The 17350-nt window shown below is 38.9% G+C and overlaps 2 protein-coding genes across 3 annotated transcripts in view; one reads left to right on the top strand and one right to left on the bottom strand.

Annotated features, from left to right (window-relative positions):
• plk4 (polo like kinase 4) overlaps positions 1–9180 on the top strand; it is a 30565-nt gene extending 21385 nt beyond the window's left edge. Inside the window, exons 13-17 of the mRNA XM_033014432.1 lie at positions 879–973; positions 1128–1239; positions 2936–3079; positions 6086–6192; positions 8162–9180. Of these exons, the coding sequence (XP_032870323.1) occupies positions 879–973; positions 1128–1239; positions 2936–3079; positions 6086–6192; positions 8162–8255 (552 nt within the window). The 3' untranslated portion in view covers positions 8256–9180. The remainder of the gene's footprint in view (positions 1–878; positions 974–1127; positions 1240–2935; positions 3080–6085; positions 6193–8161) is intronic.
• A 3511-nt stretch (positions 9181–12691) lies between these two features.
• Positions 12692–17350, bottom strand: part of mfsd8 (major facilitator superfamily domain containing 8) — a 32171-nt gene continuing 27512 nt past the window's right edge. For both annotated transcript variants that reach the window (XM_033014252.1, XM_033014330.1), the window contains 2 exons: positions 15713–15978; positions 12692–13333 (listed from right to left, as the gene is read on the bottom strand). In XM_033014252.1, the coding sequence (XP_032870143.1) occupies positions 13124–13333; positions 15713–15978 (476 nt within the window). In that variant the 3' untranslated portion in view covers positions 12692–13123. The remainder of the gene's footprint in view (positions 13334–15712; positions 15979–17350) is intronic.

Here is a 17350-nt window from a genome sequence, read left to right as displayed (position 1 = left end):
TGGATGATCAGCCATGATCATATTGAATGGCGGTGCAGGCTCGAAGGGCCGAATGGCCTACTCCTGCACCTAATTTCTATGTTTCTATGTTTCATATTTCATTTACCCAAGATGATTTAATTCTAGATCAATAAGAGGAAGCATGAATCTGTTTGGTCACAAGATATTAACTATCCAGTAATGGTCAATCACACAACACAATTCTTTAGGGTAAAAATGAATGTTTCTTAAATTATCTTGGTCATATATTATTGAAACCATAGGTTATTTAAAAGTCTATTAGGCTACTTACAATGTTTAATGATGGAGATGGGAAGCAAGAGTACAGAACCTATAGTGATGAGGAAAAATTGCATTTTGGGGGTGATTATACATTTTTGTGTCAGTACAATTCCAATTAGGAATGGACTATTTAATATTGAGATCACAGTTATGGACACCAGAGTATCTGCTTGTACACTAAAGAACTATTATTGATTTTGATAGGAGCTGAGCTTTGAGGGTGTTTTTAGGATTAATGTGGATATCCTGACCTTGAAAAAACAGTTTCTAAGTTCTAAGAGCAGAATTAGGCCATTTTGCCCATCATCTACTCTACCATTCAAACATGGCTGATCTATCTTTCCCTCTCAACCCCATTCTCCTGCCTTTGCCCCCATAACCCCTGACACCCAGTTCATGGGTTAAAGCTATTCTATTCATTCAAATTTGATATTTAACATGATAATGCTCAACAGAAATCCAAGGGCTAGAACAACACATGATAGTGTGTAGTATAAAGCTTTTATTATAGAAAATGAGCATAACAATGATATTGAATAACAATCCTACTTAAATAGTTCTGATCTCGTTTAATGCTTTATATTTCTGTCCCACAGGCTCATCAGACTTGTCTAGAGCTGGAATCAATTATAGCTGCACAAGAAGGTAGAAAGGAAAAGCAGATTTCATTTTTCCCAATAATTATTGGAAGGTAAAATATATCTATTAATCATGGTACACAATTCAGAAAGTTGGAAATAGAAAAACATCTATTTGAAAAAATAATTAAAAAAGGAAGGTTGAAAATAACATTTTAAAATTGACTATTTGAATTGTTCACTGACAAATTCTATTACACAAAATAGGCGGCCTGCAAACATTGATTCCACGCTCTCCCCTACTTCAACAGTGGATCGAAAGCATGCAGTGCAGGAGCAACCACTGATTCAGAGCCAGACTGCAAGCATTAGTCCTTCAGTAAGCAGCCATTTATTTATTATTCACAAATTAAACACTTTTATTTGTTGATGGCATCTTCTGCATACCAGATTGTTACAAAGGAAAACATGTTAAATGTGTCACTTCAATTCAGAAAGAGATTGTATATTCTGTTGGGGAAAGGGTGATCTTGAAGTTGCATGAGTTTCTGACTTCTAGACTGATTTAGATTTGCATGCCCATTGGTATATTAAAAAGTGAATACATTGGCCCATATTGTTCAGAGCTTTCTTGTGATGTGAGCTGATAATTGGTACCTGAAACATGTAAAATACGTTAACCAAATTGTGGATTTAGGTTATTGCTCAGGTGGTTGCAAGAAGCTACAGCACTCTGCATTGGAAGGAATATTTCATTCAGTTTAGACAGCAACAGCATGGATTTTCTTGCAACTTGTCCAGCACTAACTTGCAATCATCTGTGTCAGACACAATGGGCCAATCTTGCTGCTCCTCTAAACTGGGGTGTTTATGATGATTAGGATTTGGACAGGATTGTCTTGAACCACCAGCCTCAAGAATTGGCAGGAAACAAAGCTACGAGGCCCTTTGACACATGTCTCTGGTGTCCAAAAGACATTTAAAAGTTCTTTCAATGGATAATAAAATGAAACATCAGTTCAGTGGCAGAAAGGGGTCCCAACCCAAAACATCACCTATCAACAGCGATGCTGCCTAACCCACCGAGTTAATCCAGCACTTTGTGCCTTTTTTTCTAAATGGCAATCTGCCATTTGTTTGCATCAGATAAGTGTTTCTATTTTTTTTTTTAAAGCAATAAGAGCACAGAAAGCATGTTCATTAAAAACTATTATTTTACTTTGGTTTAAAACAAACTAACTTTCCTCCCCATGTTGGAGAATTGTCATTGAAATGGCAATGGGGTCTACAATCATATGCAATAGGCATAGAATCAAAGGTGATTTTGTTTTCCCAGTGTAACCCTGTGGACTCCCAGGAGTGTAAAATTCCATCAATAAATTCCACTCAGTTAAACCCAAAGTTGTAGTGAGTCTGCAAAGTCTGGTGCTTACTTATGTCTAACTTGCCAAATGCCAGCAGTTAATATTGGAACCACTGGTCGCAGCTTAGATTCACCGTTATATCCATCAAGGCTTTTGACATGTCTTATTTCTAATTGACCTCTGAATACACTCTTGAATTTGTACCTTCTAAAGACTCTTTAATATGTTATTGAAGTATAATTAAGGAGCCAAATCTAGACTGACTCCACAAAGAAAGAAGAGCTGCTGGAGAAACTCAGTAGGCCAGGCAGTACGTGGAGGGAAACGGGCAGTGGAGACCCATCATCTAGACTGAAAGGGTAGAGGGGAAGTAACCGGCGTAAAGAGATGGAGGGGTGGGATAAGAGCTACCATGCGATAGGCCAGTACAGGTGAGGAAGGGTTGTTTGGCAGATGTCAGATGGGGAAGGGAAGAGGAGATAGGCAGAATATAAGGTGCTGTTCCTCGTATTGCACCCAGGTAAATGCAAACTAAAGTTGTCATTATTTTTAAATCTTTCCTCATCTGCCACTGCTAGTTAATGCTATCTATTGCAGTTCCATAGATGAAACAATACCGTTTTTATACCTTGCACTCCACTACCTATATCCTGTTACGTGAGGAATTTATTTAAAAAATTTAACAGACATTTTGCTATTTTAACTTTTCAGATTTGTTTCTCTGAAGAATCAATTTTAACAACTTTCACTGATGTTAAAAATAAATCTGCACCTTCAACACAGACCGTAATATCTCCAAGTCCAGGACAGGTGCTGAAATCTGTTTTTGTACCTAATGTTGGCTGGGCATCTCAGGTATGACATTTTCAAATCTCTAAATATTCAACTGATATTTTGTTGCTTAACCATGTTGATGAGCAAATTATTTGAATTATTGAACATTGATGAACGATGAATTTTAACTCAGCAAAGTTGCATCTGAATGTTTGCCTCCAGCTCCTGCAGAAGCAAAGTGATATAAATAACCCTCTAACAGCAGACTTTCCCACTCCCCATTTTCCAATCGATATCAGCCAGCTTACTGAATCTGCCTTTGGGTTAAGTTATAAAGTGGTTTATATTGCAATTTGCAACTTTCAAAATGTCCATCTCTGAGTTCTACTGAATTAACTCCAGATGTAATGTTGCCCTGTTTTCCTATCAGTAGTATTGATGGTTTGGCTTGGAAGTCCATATAGTTGATGCAGTTATTCAAGTATATTTCCAATCAACAACTTGGCTGGGAGTGGGGGACAAGAAAGAAGGAGATGATAGAAAGCTGAAAGGTTTGTGAGGAGGAGCTGCCAGTTATCACTTATTGGCATTGAAGCTACTAATTGGGTTTAGAAAATATAGCAAAGGGTTTTGCAGCTGTACTGTGTGATATGAATCAGTGTGATGTGCATTCTGATGTCTGAACAGTGAATGTGGAATGCAAGTATCACATTAGTATTGATTTAATTTTGAAATTGGGGTTGATATTTGAGAATCTTAAACCATGTCCATGTGTGCTGAAATTTCATTGCATTGTACAACTATTTTGCAAAAATGTTTGCAGATTATCTTGTGCAGAAATATTTCTGATGTGAAGAAAAATGTGGCATAATTCAGTGCTTCAAAACTCAGTTCTTAAATATATCCTGAATGATCTGTACCTTAATTCCATTCAATAGCCTTGGATTCAAAGGTATAAATTATAGAATAGCTTTCATAGCAGATTGCCAATGGACACTTCCAATCTATGTTTTCCCATTCCAACCTTTCTGCATACCAGTAATTATTGATCGTAGACAAAATTGCTGGGGAAACTCAGCAGGTGCAGCAGCATCTATGGAGCGAAGGAAATAGGCGACGTTTCGGGCCGAAACCCTTCTTCAGACTGATGGCGGGTGGGGGGGGAGAAAGAAGGAAAAGGGGAGGAGGAGGAGGAGCCCGAGGGCGGGCGGATGGGAGGGTGGGAGGAGACAGCTAGAGGGTTAAGGAAGGGGAGGAGACAGCAAGTAATTTTGCTAGCCCTTGCTGTCTCCTCCCCTTCCTTAACCCTCTAGCTGTCTCCTCCCACCCTCCCATCCGCCCGCCCTCGGGCTCCTCCTCCCCTTTTCCTTCTTTCTCCCCACCCCCCATCAGTCTGAAGAAGGGTTTCGGCCCGAAACGTCGCCTATTTCCTTCGCTCCATAGATGCTGCTGCACCCGCTGAGTTTCCCCAGCAATTTTGTGTACCTTCGATATTCCAGCATCTGCAGTTCCCTTTTGAACACAGTAATTATTGATCATTGCTTTTATGAACATTCCTGTCAATAAGTGCATTTCAAATTCCATCCACTACTGTAAATAGATTTTTCATGTGTTTTAGGTCGTTTTCAGCTCATAAACCCCTACTTTCTCTAGAACTTAGTGATTACATTTCTCTTAAACCCAGTTGTACAATGGCACTATAATGAATGTTAGCTTCAGTGAATTTTCTAAGGATAGCCTCAGTGTTTCAGTAAGGTTGTAATCTAAAACCTTCATATCCTTGCCAAACAAGGAAATTCCATTGGAGGTATCACCTTTAAGCCTAAGGGTTTCTCAAAGGAACTAGAAGTTTAAGGCCACAAACTATATTTATTTCAGCCCTTTGCAGAGCCATTCGTAGAGTAAAAAATTAGTCGAGTGGCAAACCAGAATAAATTATAAAAACAGCGAAAAGTTTTACAACGGTGTTGGTGAAGAAACCAGTAGATGGAAATTACTGTAATTATAAGACTCAAAGCAATAAAATTTAAATCTGAATTTAAGTTAAAATAATTTTCAAAATGTTAGTTTCCTACTTACCTGTGCTTTCAGTGTGCTAGAGGACAAAATAAGCATTTGTAATCGGGCTTTTTTTTTTTTGGATTAATTCAAGATAGGAATCTTGTTTATGTTTTGGATTTTAAAGTAATTGACTGGTTGTCAAACGTTTCAGCAGTATTTTGATTGGTTGGGCTGAGGAATGGTTGATGGATGCAGAGAAATGCGAGGTGTTGAATTTTGGGAAGTCTAACCACGACAGGACCTAAACGGTGAATAGCAGGGCTCTGGAGAGGGTTGCAGAGCAGAGAGATCTAGGAGTGCAGGTTCATATTTCCTTGAAAGTGGCACCACAGGTAGATGGGGTGGTCAAAAAACTATTCGGCACTTTGGCTGTCATCAGTCAGTGTATTGAGTATAGAAGTTGGGAGGTCATGTCACAGTTATATAAGACATTGGTGAGGCCACATTTAGAGTATTGTGTTCAGTTTAGGAAAGATGGTTTCAAGCTGGAAAGTGTGCAGGGAAGAATTGTGAGGATGTTGCCAGGATTTGTGGGCCTGAGCTGTAGGGTGAGGTTGAGCAAGCTATGACTTTATTCCCTGCAGAGCAGGAGGATGAGAGGTGATCTTTTGGACGTGTAAAAGATCATCAGAGGTCAGGTAAAAGCACAGTCCTTTTGCCTCGATAAGGGGAATCGAGAACTAGATAACATGGGTTTAAGGTGGTGGGGGGGGGGGGGGGGGATTTAATAGCAACCTGGGGGATATTTTTTTTTACACAAAAGATGGTGGGTATATGTAACGAGCTGCCGGTAATTAAGGTAGGTGCTATCATAATGTTTAGGAGACATTTGAACAGGTACATGGATAGGATAGGTTTAGAGGGTAATGGGCCAAGTACAGTCAGGTGGGTCTTGTGTGGATGGGGGTATGTTGGTCAGCATGGGCAAGATGGGCCAAAGGGCTTGTTACCACACGGCATGACTATATGATAGAATACTAGAAAAACTGGGCCTGCAACTTATGTTTGGTATTCAATATTTGACAGCTCAACAGTGGAGAAGTCTGGGTTCAATTTAATGATGGTTCTCAGCTCCTGGTGCAAGCTGGAGTTACAGCTGTTGTTTACACATCTCCTCAGGGGCAATCAATCAGGTAAGTACTTTTTTATTGTACATGTGCAATTCATATATTTCAGTCTATAGTAGAAATGCTCCTCAACATGAAATATTAAATAGATTAAAATAACACTTGAATTACAATACTACTTATTTCCAGACTAAATGCAACTATTTCCACCACTTCCCATTAATCGAGGAACGGGTACAGCTCCTTTTGTGTATGGGATGATGTAAAAGGGAGGAAAATCCCCTTAAGTGTGCATCTGTAATACTAACCACTTATTAGCCTATTTCAAATGATGTATGGTTGTTGTATTGGAAACACTTCTATAAGCAAAATATAATAATAATACATTTTATTTGTTGGGCGCCTTTCAGACATCTCAAGGACACCTTACATAGATTAACAGGAATATAAACATATAATCAGAGTAAAATAAATAATAAAGACATCACAGAGACACAAACTAAAAACAGAATTCAGTCCAAAAACAGAAAATCAAAAACACAATGTGAAGAGAGAGCAGCGGCAGCCAAAGCGCGCCAGCGTCCACTCTCCCTTCACGGCAGCCATCTTGGACAAAGACTAACAGGATTACGTAGAGACAGAAAATCATCCCCCCACAATGGATACCACTGTGGGGGAAGGCACAATGTCAAGTCCCCAGCCCCAAGTTCACCCAAAGTCAGGCCTGCCACCGCAGTTGCCTCTACGGAGGCCCGATGTTCCTGGCCGTTCTCACCGGGTGGTCTTGCCCCGGCGTCAGGAGAGTCCTCTCAGCGGCTGGGCCACCTGGAACGGCCGCTTCCAAGCTGTAGACCGCGGCTTCCGGAGCCGACAAGGCCGCGCCGGTTTGGAGCTCCCAGGCTCCCGATGTTGAAATCGGCGCCGCCCGCTCCGCAGACCCGCAGCCCGGAGGTGTTGCTCTCGGCGGTCCAGCTCACCGGAGCTCCAGCGCGTCGATCCAGCGCGGCGACCCAGGCAAGGCATTGCCCGCTCCGCTCCACGATAGCGCTCCAGCGCTGTGCCGCCACCGAGGCCGCTGGGCAGTCCCCGCCAGGAAACGGCGCTGGTAGGCCGCGAGGACGGGTCAGCCCGGAGAAAAAGCTGCCTCACCGACCAGGTAGGGACCTAGAAATAAAATTGCCCCCTACCCCCCACATTAAAAAGTCCATTTCTCCAAACGGACGAGACAGGACTAACTAAAATTTTTTTTTAAAAAGCGAGTTTAACGGACGGCTGCTGGTTAGCAGCCATTCCTCCAAGATGGCTCCTCCAATTATGTATGAGAGCATGGTTACCTATTCATAAACATCACATTTATTTTTTTAAACACATTTTAAAAGCATCAAATATTTTGATAAACACCAAATATTTATTTAAAAACAGCAAATATTTTTTTTAAAAACATGGATGGTGACAACTTGACTAAAGATCACAGTTTGAAATTTTAACGGCTAAACAATTGAACGATTCATGGAAGTGACATTTGTGTAACTGACCTTGAATGTAGGGTAATTTAAAAGAAAAGCTTGAGTATAACGATTCTAACATGGGATTTTTATTTTTGCAATGATATTTTGAATATTGTTCTGCTGAGTAGTAAAATCCTTACAGTAGATCGAAATGAGAAAATTAACTAATGCACAAGATTATTTTTGCATTTAATCAAGTTATAATTAAACAAATATGCTATTAAAAAAAATAAGTGTGAAGTGAGGTTATGATGTAATTGTTTTGTTTTCACATTTGCAATTTTATTCTGAAATTGAGGGATCCTTTCAATTTATCGCTGATGAAACAGCTCCATCTCCAATCACTTTACTTCTGGGAATTCCCACAACCCATCTTGTTTTATATTCTGCTTATATTTACTATTCTACAGAATACTAATTTCTAACTACTTAATGCTAGTACGGTTGAAATTACATTTGTTTTTATTTGTTATGTAATTGGCCACAATCCTGTTCTCAATTAAAGGTGAAAATATTTGTTTTTCTAGGTATGGGCAGAATGAGAGGATTCCTGATCACGTGAAAGGAAAGCTACAGTGCCTCTCATCAATCCTCGGCTTGCTGGCAAATCAAACAAACTAACATTGAATCCAGTGACACATGTATAATCTTTCAAAGTGTCAATATTGTCTTCTAAACAGTTTCTTGTACTTGTCAATTGTTTTCTGGCGAATTAGATTCATAAGCTTCCCCTTTATACACGTTTCTGAATAATAACTAACAGTAGATGCTTAAAAAAAGATAAGTTTGATGTAGCACATGTAAATGTTAAACCCAAAGATGTAAATAATTTTGTATTTGTATATGGTAGATTTTTTATTTTTTATATTTTTCATGTGCAGGTTATTTTTGGGTAAACAAAACACAATGCATTGATAACAGTTGAAATGGGCAAATTGTAGGTTTGTATTTAACGTGTGTATAAAAGGCATTTACACAATTTGTAAGAAAATTGTATATGAACTTTGTTTTTGTAAGAGATGATTTTATATATAAATGTTATATATTTTAGGGATGCACTCTAATTTCATTACTTGACTGATCGCAGCAAAGCACTTCTTCCAAATAGAATTGGCAGTGTCATTTACATGATATTGTGTGTTTATCAACCTTCATTTTAAGATGGTTCATGTAAAGTGAAATACCTCAACAGACTAAATTTGTAACGTTGCCAAGTACATCCTAATGTTCTGGTATTTGAAAAAGTATTTGCATTCCAAAGTAATAGTATTTATTGGTTTTTTAAATTCCCATGTCCGACCTTCTTAAACTGTAGTTAAATGATAAAAGGTTGTAGTTGGAGTGAAACTAGTACTTAGTTGCTAAAATGGTAACAATGACCAGTGAGAAGAAAATCCAGACAATACTGAAAACTGAGTTCAATTCCAATCCACCAATTCCTGGTATAAATGTGAATTATGTAAATTACATGTACATATTTGTATGCCGATGCTTGACGCTGTCTATTTTTTACTGTTTTAATACAATCTGTGTATTGGTGCTCTTATTCGAGTTTGCTGATTTTGTAAAAATCAGTTTTTCCCAATTTCTTTCCCCTGAAAAGTAGATATGATTTTCATTTAAAAAGAAAAAAGGGTCTCCACTTGCTTGCCTGTAAAATTTCTGGCAACCAGCAGTATGAATTTCAAGTTTCACGTCATTAAAAATCTAAATTTGAACTTTGCCTACCTAATGCTAAAAGGAAGTGCATGTAAGGGGAAGATGTTTAAGAAAGAACTGCAGATGCTGGAGAAATTAAAGGTAGACAAAAATGCTGGAGAAACTCAGCGGGTGAAGCAGCATCTATCGAGCGAAGGAATAGGCGAAGTTTCGGGTTGAGACCCTTCTTCAGACTGATGTCGGGGGGGGGGAAGGAAAAAAGAAAGGAAGAGGCGGAGACAGTAGGCTTGTGGGAGAGCTGGGAAGGGGAGGGGAAGGAGGGAGAAAGCAAGGACTACCTGAAATTGGAGAAGTCAATGTTCATACCGCTGGGGTGTAAACTACCCAAGCAAAATTTGCGCTGGGCCTCACTCTGGCAATGGCGGAGACCCAGGACTCGGAATGGATGGGGGAATTGAAGTGCTGAGCCACAGGGAGATCAGGTTGGTTACTCAAACTGAGCGGAGGTGTTGGGCGAAGCGTTCGCCAAGCCTGCGCTTGATCTCACCGATGCAGAGAAGATGGTGACTAAGCATTCTATTCAAATTCTAATTAGTGATAGGGCAACTAAATGAGCCGTTAGTTGTTCTGATGCTCAAAGTCTGCAATTAGCCGATACATTTTCTTCAAGGAATTGCAATTCTGTTGGTTTACTTCCAATACATTATTTCCATGAGCTTTGGCAAGTTTCAACAAGCTGATTGTCCACCTCCCAAAATAATACATTTCCACCACTCTAAACATTAATCTGAAGTGGGAACTTTTTATAACTTTACTCTCTGAAAAACATCTAAAGGTGTTATACCAAAATGTAAAGGACATTTGGACTGGTACATGGAAAGGAAAGGTTTCGAGGGATATGGGCCAAACATAGACAGGTGGGACTAGTGTAGATTGGGCATCTTTGTCAGCATAGGCAAATTGGGCCAAATGTTTCCATCCTGTACGACTCAACCACTAATGGTGGCATCCAAAATTAGCTAATACATCAGGAATTGGAATCAAATCTCAAGCCTTCAGATTTTGGCTTGTCTGATGAAACCACTCTGCAACAAACTGATGTTTAAATCTGTCTCATTCTCAACTAAACTAATTTTTATTTACTAATTTTAAACAATATTTCAATATGTTCATTTTGGACAAATTTGTCATTTGGCTAAAATCAAGAGCCCATTTGCTAGCCATAAATTACAGAACTGATGAAGGATCTTTTGACTTGAAATGTTAACTTGAGCCTTTCCACAGATGCTGTATAACCTTGTGCATATTTCCACAATTTTTATTCAGATTTTCAGCATCTGCATCTTAATTTTCTTATCGCCCTGCCATATTTGCATCAGATTTTTAACAGTTGGCAGCCCTTGAAATGACATCAGATTTCTAAATTATGAGAAAGCTGAAAGTTAGATGTGAATGAGCTAACACTGATGTTCCTCCACTGTTTACAAATCAGTATTGATAGTCTTTACTAGCTCTTAATGTCAACATTAGAAGACTGACAATTATGAGGTTGCAAAAAAAGTAGAGTTTGAGATCTTTTATAAAAGGATTGTTGGATAACTTTGGGTACATTAGCCATTGGTAAGGTATACCAATTAAAAAAAATCTTCACAGGATGAATTTGTCAAAATTTGAAATAAACCAAATGCTGAAATTTAAGCAGGTCAGACTGCATCTGTGGAAAGAGAAACTGATTTATGTTTCAAATCTAACCGATACTGTCTAACCTGCATTTTTCCAGTATTTTCAGATTTCCAGCATCTGCAGTTTTGTGTGTAGCGGGTCCATTTCTAACTACGTTGATTTTGCTGTGAAATAAATCAGCTTAACATGTGAATCTGGCTTTGTTTCTTCAAATTTATCTGCTACTCATTGTAAGAGGTTCTAGAATAATACGGTGTGTTACTGCAAGTTAAATATTGACCTCTGCAATTCAGCTTAAAATATAACTAACTTTATAACTGGCTTTGACTAGTTCATGGGAGTGAATGATGCAACTAAGCCAGTTATGATAGTAAACCTAGTTTGTAAGATTAGTTTTAATTCACAAGGTTATTTGTGTGGTCTACTGCTCTTAAACATAAGGTGAGGTTATCCACTTTGGTGGCAAAAACAGGAAAGTAGATTATTATCTGAATGGTGGCCGATTAGGAAAGGGGGAGATGCAACGAGACCTGGGTGTCATGGTACACCAGTCATTAAAAGTAGGCATGCAGGTGCAGCAGGCAGTGAAGAAGGCGAATGGTATGTTAGCATTCATAGCAAAAGGATTTGAGTATAGGAGCAGGGAAGTTCTGCTGCAGTTGTACAGGGTCTTGGTGAGACCACACCTGGAGTATTGCGTACAGTTTTGGTCTCCTAATCTGAGGAAAGACATTCTTGCCATAGAGGGAGTACAGAGAAGGTTCACCAGACTGATTCCTGGGATGTCAGGACTTTCATATGAAGAAAGACTGGATAGACTCGGTTTGTACTCGCTAGAATTTAGAAGATTGAGGGGGGATCTTATAGAAACTTACAAAATTCTTAAGGGGTTGGACAGGCTAGATGCAGGAAGATTGTTCCCGATGTTGGGGAAGTTCAGAACAAGGGGTCACAGTTTAAGGATAAGGGGGAAATCTTTTAGGACCGAGATGAGGAAAACTTTTTTCACACAGAGTGGTGAATCTCTGGAATTCTCTCCCGCAGAAGGTAGTTGAGGCCAGTTCATTGGCTATATTGAAGAGGGAGTTAGATGTGACTAAAGGGATCAGGGGGTATGGAGAGAAGGCAGGTACAGGATACTGAGTTGGATGATCAGCCATGATCATATTGAATGGCGGTGCAGGCTCGAATGGCCTACTCCTGCACCTATTTTCTATGTTTCTATAAATATATTGTGAGGTCTTTTTTTTTTTTTTTAAATGATCAAAAAAGTTAGATACTGAAAGGCAGAAGTAGTTAATGGAAAATAGTGCTCCAAATATAAAGTGAAAACAATGCTGATTGAGGACCAAAGAGGTGATGCTGAGAAGGTAACTTCATCAAATGAATTTGTTGCATCATCTGGTTCTTGTTGGTATCAATTGAGATGACCATCTGACTGATCTAAATATCCTGATTGTCCAAACCTCACCTTGATCAGCAAAAGGCACCCTCTCACACCTTTCTCACCCGATTCTGAATGCTATTTCCTGATGAGTGCATCTGAAGATATGTTTACGCATCCCCTTTTAACAGGACTCACTGCAGAACAAAAATTCCCATCTCCATGTTACTGAGCTGTGTAAGCATTCAATTCGTGATGTGGTTCTATACAGTTGTGCATACTGGGAAAGGGATTTCCCTTACACCAAAGTCAATACTAGCTTGCAGTTATCTGCCTGGCTGGGTTTTTTATGGAAACAAAATGTTGTGCATTAATGGTTTCAAGGACCTATGTAAAGCATATTATTTAAGACTTATTTATGCTTGTGGATGTCTACAGTGAAATACAAAAATATACCTGAAGCTTCATCCAGGGGCAATATTCACAATATGCCTAAACTTTACTATAAATGTCACACCTCTAAAAATAACATAGCTTGCAATATTTGTCATTTCAAAATTGGTAGATTTTAAAAAGTACACCTATCACATCTATATGGACATTACAATTTTACGCAGCAGAAGTTAAACTGTTGCAAGTAGACTGAATAGTTTAGACAGAAGCATTTACAGTTGAACCCCATTATTAACTTCAGTAAATAAAATAAAGTGCAATTTAGTTTTATTAACGCTATGTCCATAAATGTACTTTCGTTCCTTGCAGTTTAGCATTGCTGTAGAGTCTGATATCGGATTGAGAATCCTATGAGTTTTTTGTACATCAGCCCGACAAGTATTGCAGCTGCCATCACCATCCCGCATATGGGGCCAAATGTCCATCGAGGTCCGTAACGAGGATAAACTTGACCAACAAAGGTTGGTCCAAGTGTGCGTGCTCCACTTCCAGAGGCCGTTAGCCACCCCATGTAAATACCCTAAAGGTTAACAAATGAGAGACTTAGATACTATGAGCTTTTGCACAAAATATAGCCATAGAATTATTATACAAAATCTGTTCCTCTTTAAAATGATGGCAATGATAGTAATCGCATGGGAGTGAGTAGAATGATCAATTGGCAGTTCAAGATTTTATTATTCTTCACTCATCAGTTATAGTACTATTAAATAATATCAAACAGGTTTTCTTTTAAATCATTTTCTCCAGCTCACGAAATCATGCCATACAGGCAAATATATCGTTATTGGCAACCTGTTTCATTGCAAGCAAATGAAACAAGTTTGCACCCCGTTCCTGCAAGACATAGAAAATAGGTTCAGGAGGCAGCCATTCGGCCCTTCGAGCCAGCACCGTCCAGCATACACAAACCCATGCTTCCTAATTGATCATCAATATTTTTAATGTGATTTGAACCAGCTATTTTTAGTAGCCAATCTACCAGCAGCCACAAAAACAACTTCCTCATCATATTTTCATTCGGATGCCAGTTTTGAAAAATGCTTAGGGGTGAGATATAAATAACAAGAGGTTGTAAAACAATTGATAAGAGCTATGCAGAGGCAATATGAAATGAAAAATCATGGAGATGAGAAGATTACAATCACGTTAAGGGAAAAATAATGGTCTGGAATAATGTGATACTTTAAATAAAATAGGGAGACAGAAGACATGCTAGATTATTATTTTGCACAAACAATTACAGCTGAGGAAGTGCGGGTCAGAATTTGACAAAATTAAGATAGTCCAAATAACAAAACCGAATTCCCAGGATTAGGTGAGTAAAGAAAGTAAATCATCTAAATTATCATCTTCCAAATTTATTTGGATTAATTAAATAGTCCTTTGTTTTGGAAAACTGCACACCCAGGACACCCCAATATTTAATATCAGGAAATTACTAAAGTCTAGATTTAAGCCTGGAGTTAATAAATATCTTCAAAATTTCAGATGAGATGGTAATGTAATCGGTACCTTTTTTGGACAAATCACATTGCTTTAGTCAAAAACTCATACAACAGGGAAACCAGCCCTATGGCCTAACTTGCCCACGTTGACCAAAATATAATCTATGCTATTCCAATTTGTCTGCATTTGACCTGTGCCCCTCTAAACTTTCCCATCTGTGTACCTGTCCAAATGTTCAGAGGCAAGTTAATGCCTATAATAATAATAATAATAATACATTTTATTTGTATAGCGCTTTTCAAGGACTCAAAGTCGCTTGAATTCATTTTACCAGTGTGACGTGATAAACCACACAAATTTGTGCTGCGGCCACAACCATTCCGTTTTATAAATAAACTTATAAATAATAATAAATATAAATATTAACTTTATAAATAATAATGGAGAAACCACATATTCAAGATTGTGGGTGACACAAAAAGATAGATAACAATGTAAATAATGTGGAGAACAACATCAGCTTAATTTATTCATATATTTTTAATTTAATGGCAACTATAGATATAGTTTGACAATACCAGGAGAACCAAGATATCCAAACTCCAAGAATAGTAGAAGAGATTGCACAACCTATGATTTTATTCTCTGTAATATAAATAGTTAAATAATAATCAAAAAAATTAAAGATAATAAGGAAAACATAGGATGGGTAATGGGTCATGGATTGGGGTTGTAAGCTAGAACATTTAACAATTAAGTTAGGGAATACTTTATAACAAATAAGTGGTATAAGGTTTGGAATTTTCTTCTGCAAAATATATTTGATGAGGGGGCAATTGTTAATTTTAAATCTTAATCTGATAATTTATTTGATTAACAAAGATCTAAGTTATATGGAGATAAGTCGATCTCATTAAACTGAGCAAACTTAAAGGAACCTGCCATATTTCTAGGTCCACTTGCCATTTGTGGAAGCAGCTCTTACAGTAGAATGCCCCTGTCCCACTTAGGAAACCTGAACGGAAACCTCTGAAGACTTTGCGCCCCACCCAAGGTTTCCGTGCCGTTCCCAGAGGTTTTTGTCAGTCTCCGTACCTGCTTCCACTACCTGCAACCCCCTACATGTTACCAGTCATGAACACACTAGGAGGCAATTTACAGCAGCCAATGAACCTCCTGACCCGCACGTCTTTGGGATGGGCGAGGAAATTGGAGCACCAGGGGAAACCCACACTATCACTGGGAGAATGTGCAAACTCCACATAGACAATACCAGAGGACAGGATTGAACCCGGGTCGCTGGAGCTGTGGGGTAGTGGCTCTACCACTTGTGCCTTTAAGATACATGTTGGTTATAAACTGTGTCAGTGAATTGATAAACTGTGGAAGTTATGGAAACTGAAAATCATAAACTGTTAAAAACAATTATACATAGTTACACATTACTTACCTGGGGCTTTGGTCCTAAAATCTTTGAATACAAGGTGTAGGAAAGAACACTACAGACTGGGTATCCAATTCCAATCAGGATAACAGATCCGATATATTGAGCTAGATGGATAATGGGTGTATATTGACACCATACTTGCTGCACAGGACATCCTACTGCAATAGCATCGAGACCAAGTGAAGGCTGTGATAAGACATTCCAAGCAGCTATGGAAGATTCATCATATTTTATTTCAGCAGAACTAGAGTTGGAACCATTCTTCAGCTCTGCCAATAAAATAAAAATATAATTAGGATGTTTATTTTCAACGCATGGACTTAGCCATCTTCGTCTTTTACTGTTCAAGGTAATATGAATCCAAATAAATGCATCCTGACCTGGGCTTCCATGTGATTTTGTACTCTTTCTGTAACAACAAAACAATTAATTGAAAATAATGACAGAAAATAAGCCCAGGTCTCAAAATGATAATCACGTTTTCTGTAGAACCCCCAAAATCTATATCTACTTTCTTGACTATGTCCCCACCAGTCCATCAAACAAGATGCAGTTGCCCATGACAGAAATGGTGGAAGTCAATCCAATGTTTAAGAAGGAACTGCAGATGCTGGAAAAATCAAAGGTAGATAAAAATGCTGTAGAAACTCAGCGGGTGAGGCAGCATCTATGGAGCGAAGGAATAGGTGACGTTTCGGATCGAGACCCTTCGTCAGACTCAGTCTCACTAAATTGGCAGTTTCACTAAATTGGCAGCCTATTTCAGGTTCGCCTGCGCTGCTCCAAGTGTGCCCTTAGGAACTCCTCATTGAACCAGTGATCCCTTGGCTTGATAGTAATAATGACAGAGTGAGGGATTTACCAAGGTACATGTTATGAACAAGTTCAAGTTCAAGTGAGTTTATTGTCATGTGTCCCTGTATAGGACAATGAAATTCTTGCTTTGCTTAAGCACACAGAAAATAGTAGGCATTTACTACAAAACAGATAAATGTGTCCATATACCATGATATAAATATGTACACACATGAATAAATAAACTGGTAGTGCAAATAGCAGAAAGTGGTTGCTAATAATCAGAGTTTTGTCCGAGCCAGGTTTAATAACCTGATGGCTGAGGGGAAGTAGCTATTCCTGAACCTGGTTGTTGCAGTCTTCAGGCTCCTGTACCTTCTACCTGAAGGTAGCAGGGAGATCAGTGTGTGGCCAGGATGGTGTGGGTCTTTGATGATACTGCCAGCCTTTTTGAGGCAGCGACTGCGATAAATCCCCTCGATGGAAGGAAGGTCAGAGCCGATGATGGACTGGGCAGTGTTTACTACTTTTTGTAATCTTTTCCTCTCCAGGGCGCTCAAATTTCCGAACCAAGCCACGATACAGCCGGTCAGCATGCTCTCGACTGTGCACCTGTAGAAGTTAGAGAGAGTCTTCCTTGACAATCCGACTCTCCGTAATCTTCTCAGGAAGTAGAGGCGCTGATGAGCTTTTTTGATAATTGCGTTCGTGTTCTCGGACCAGGAAAGATCTTCAGAGATGTGCACCCCCAGGAATTTGAAGTTCTTGACCCTTTCAACCATCGACCCGTTGATATAAATGGGGCTGTGGGTCCCCCTCCTACTCCTTCCAAAGTCCACAATCAGT

Source organism: Amblyraja radiata, chromosome 1, assembly GCF_010909765.2.
Source record: "Amblyraja radiata isolate CabotCenter1 chromosome 1, sAmbRad1.1.pri, whole genome shotgun sequence".
Classification (NCBI taxonomy): domain Eukaryota; kingdom Metazoa; phylum Chordata; class Chondrichthyes; order Rajiformes; family Rajidae; genus Amblyraja; species Amblyraja radiata.
The sequence above is the reverse complement of the archived record's forward strand: the minus strand, read 5'-3'. Positions and strand labels throughout refer to the sequence as shown.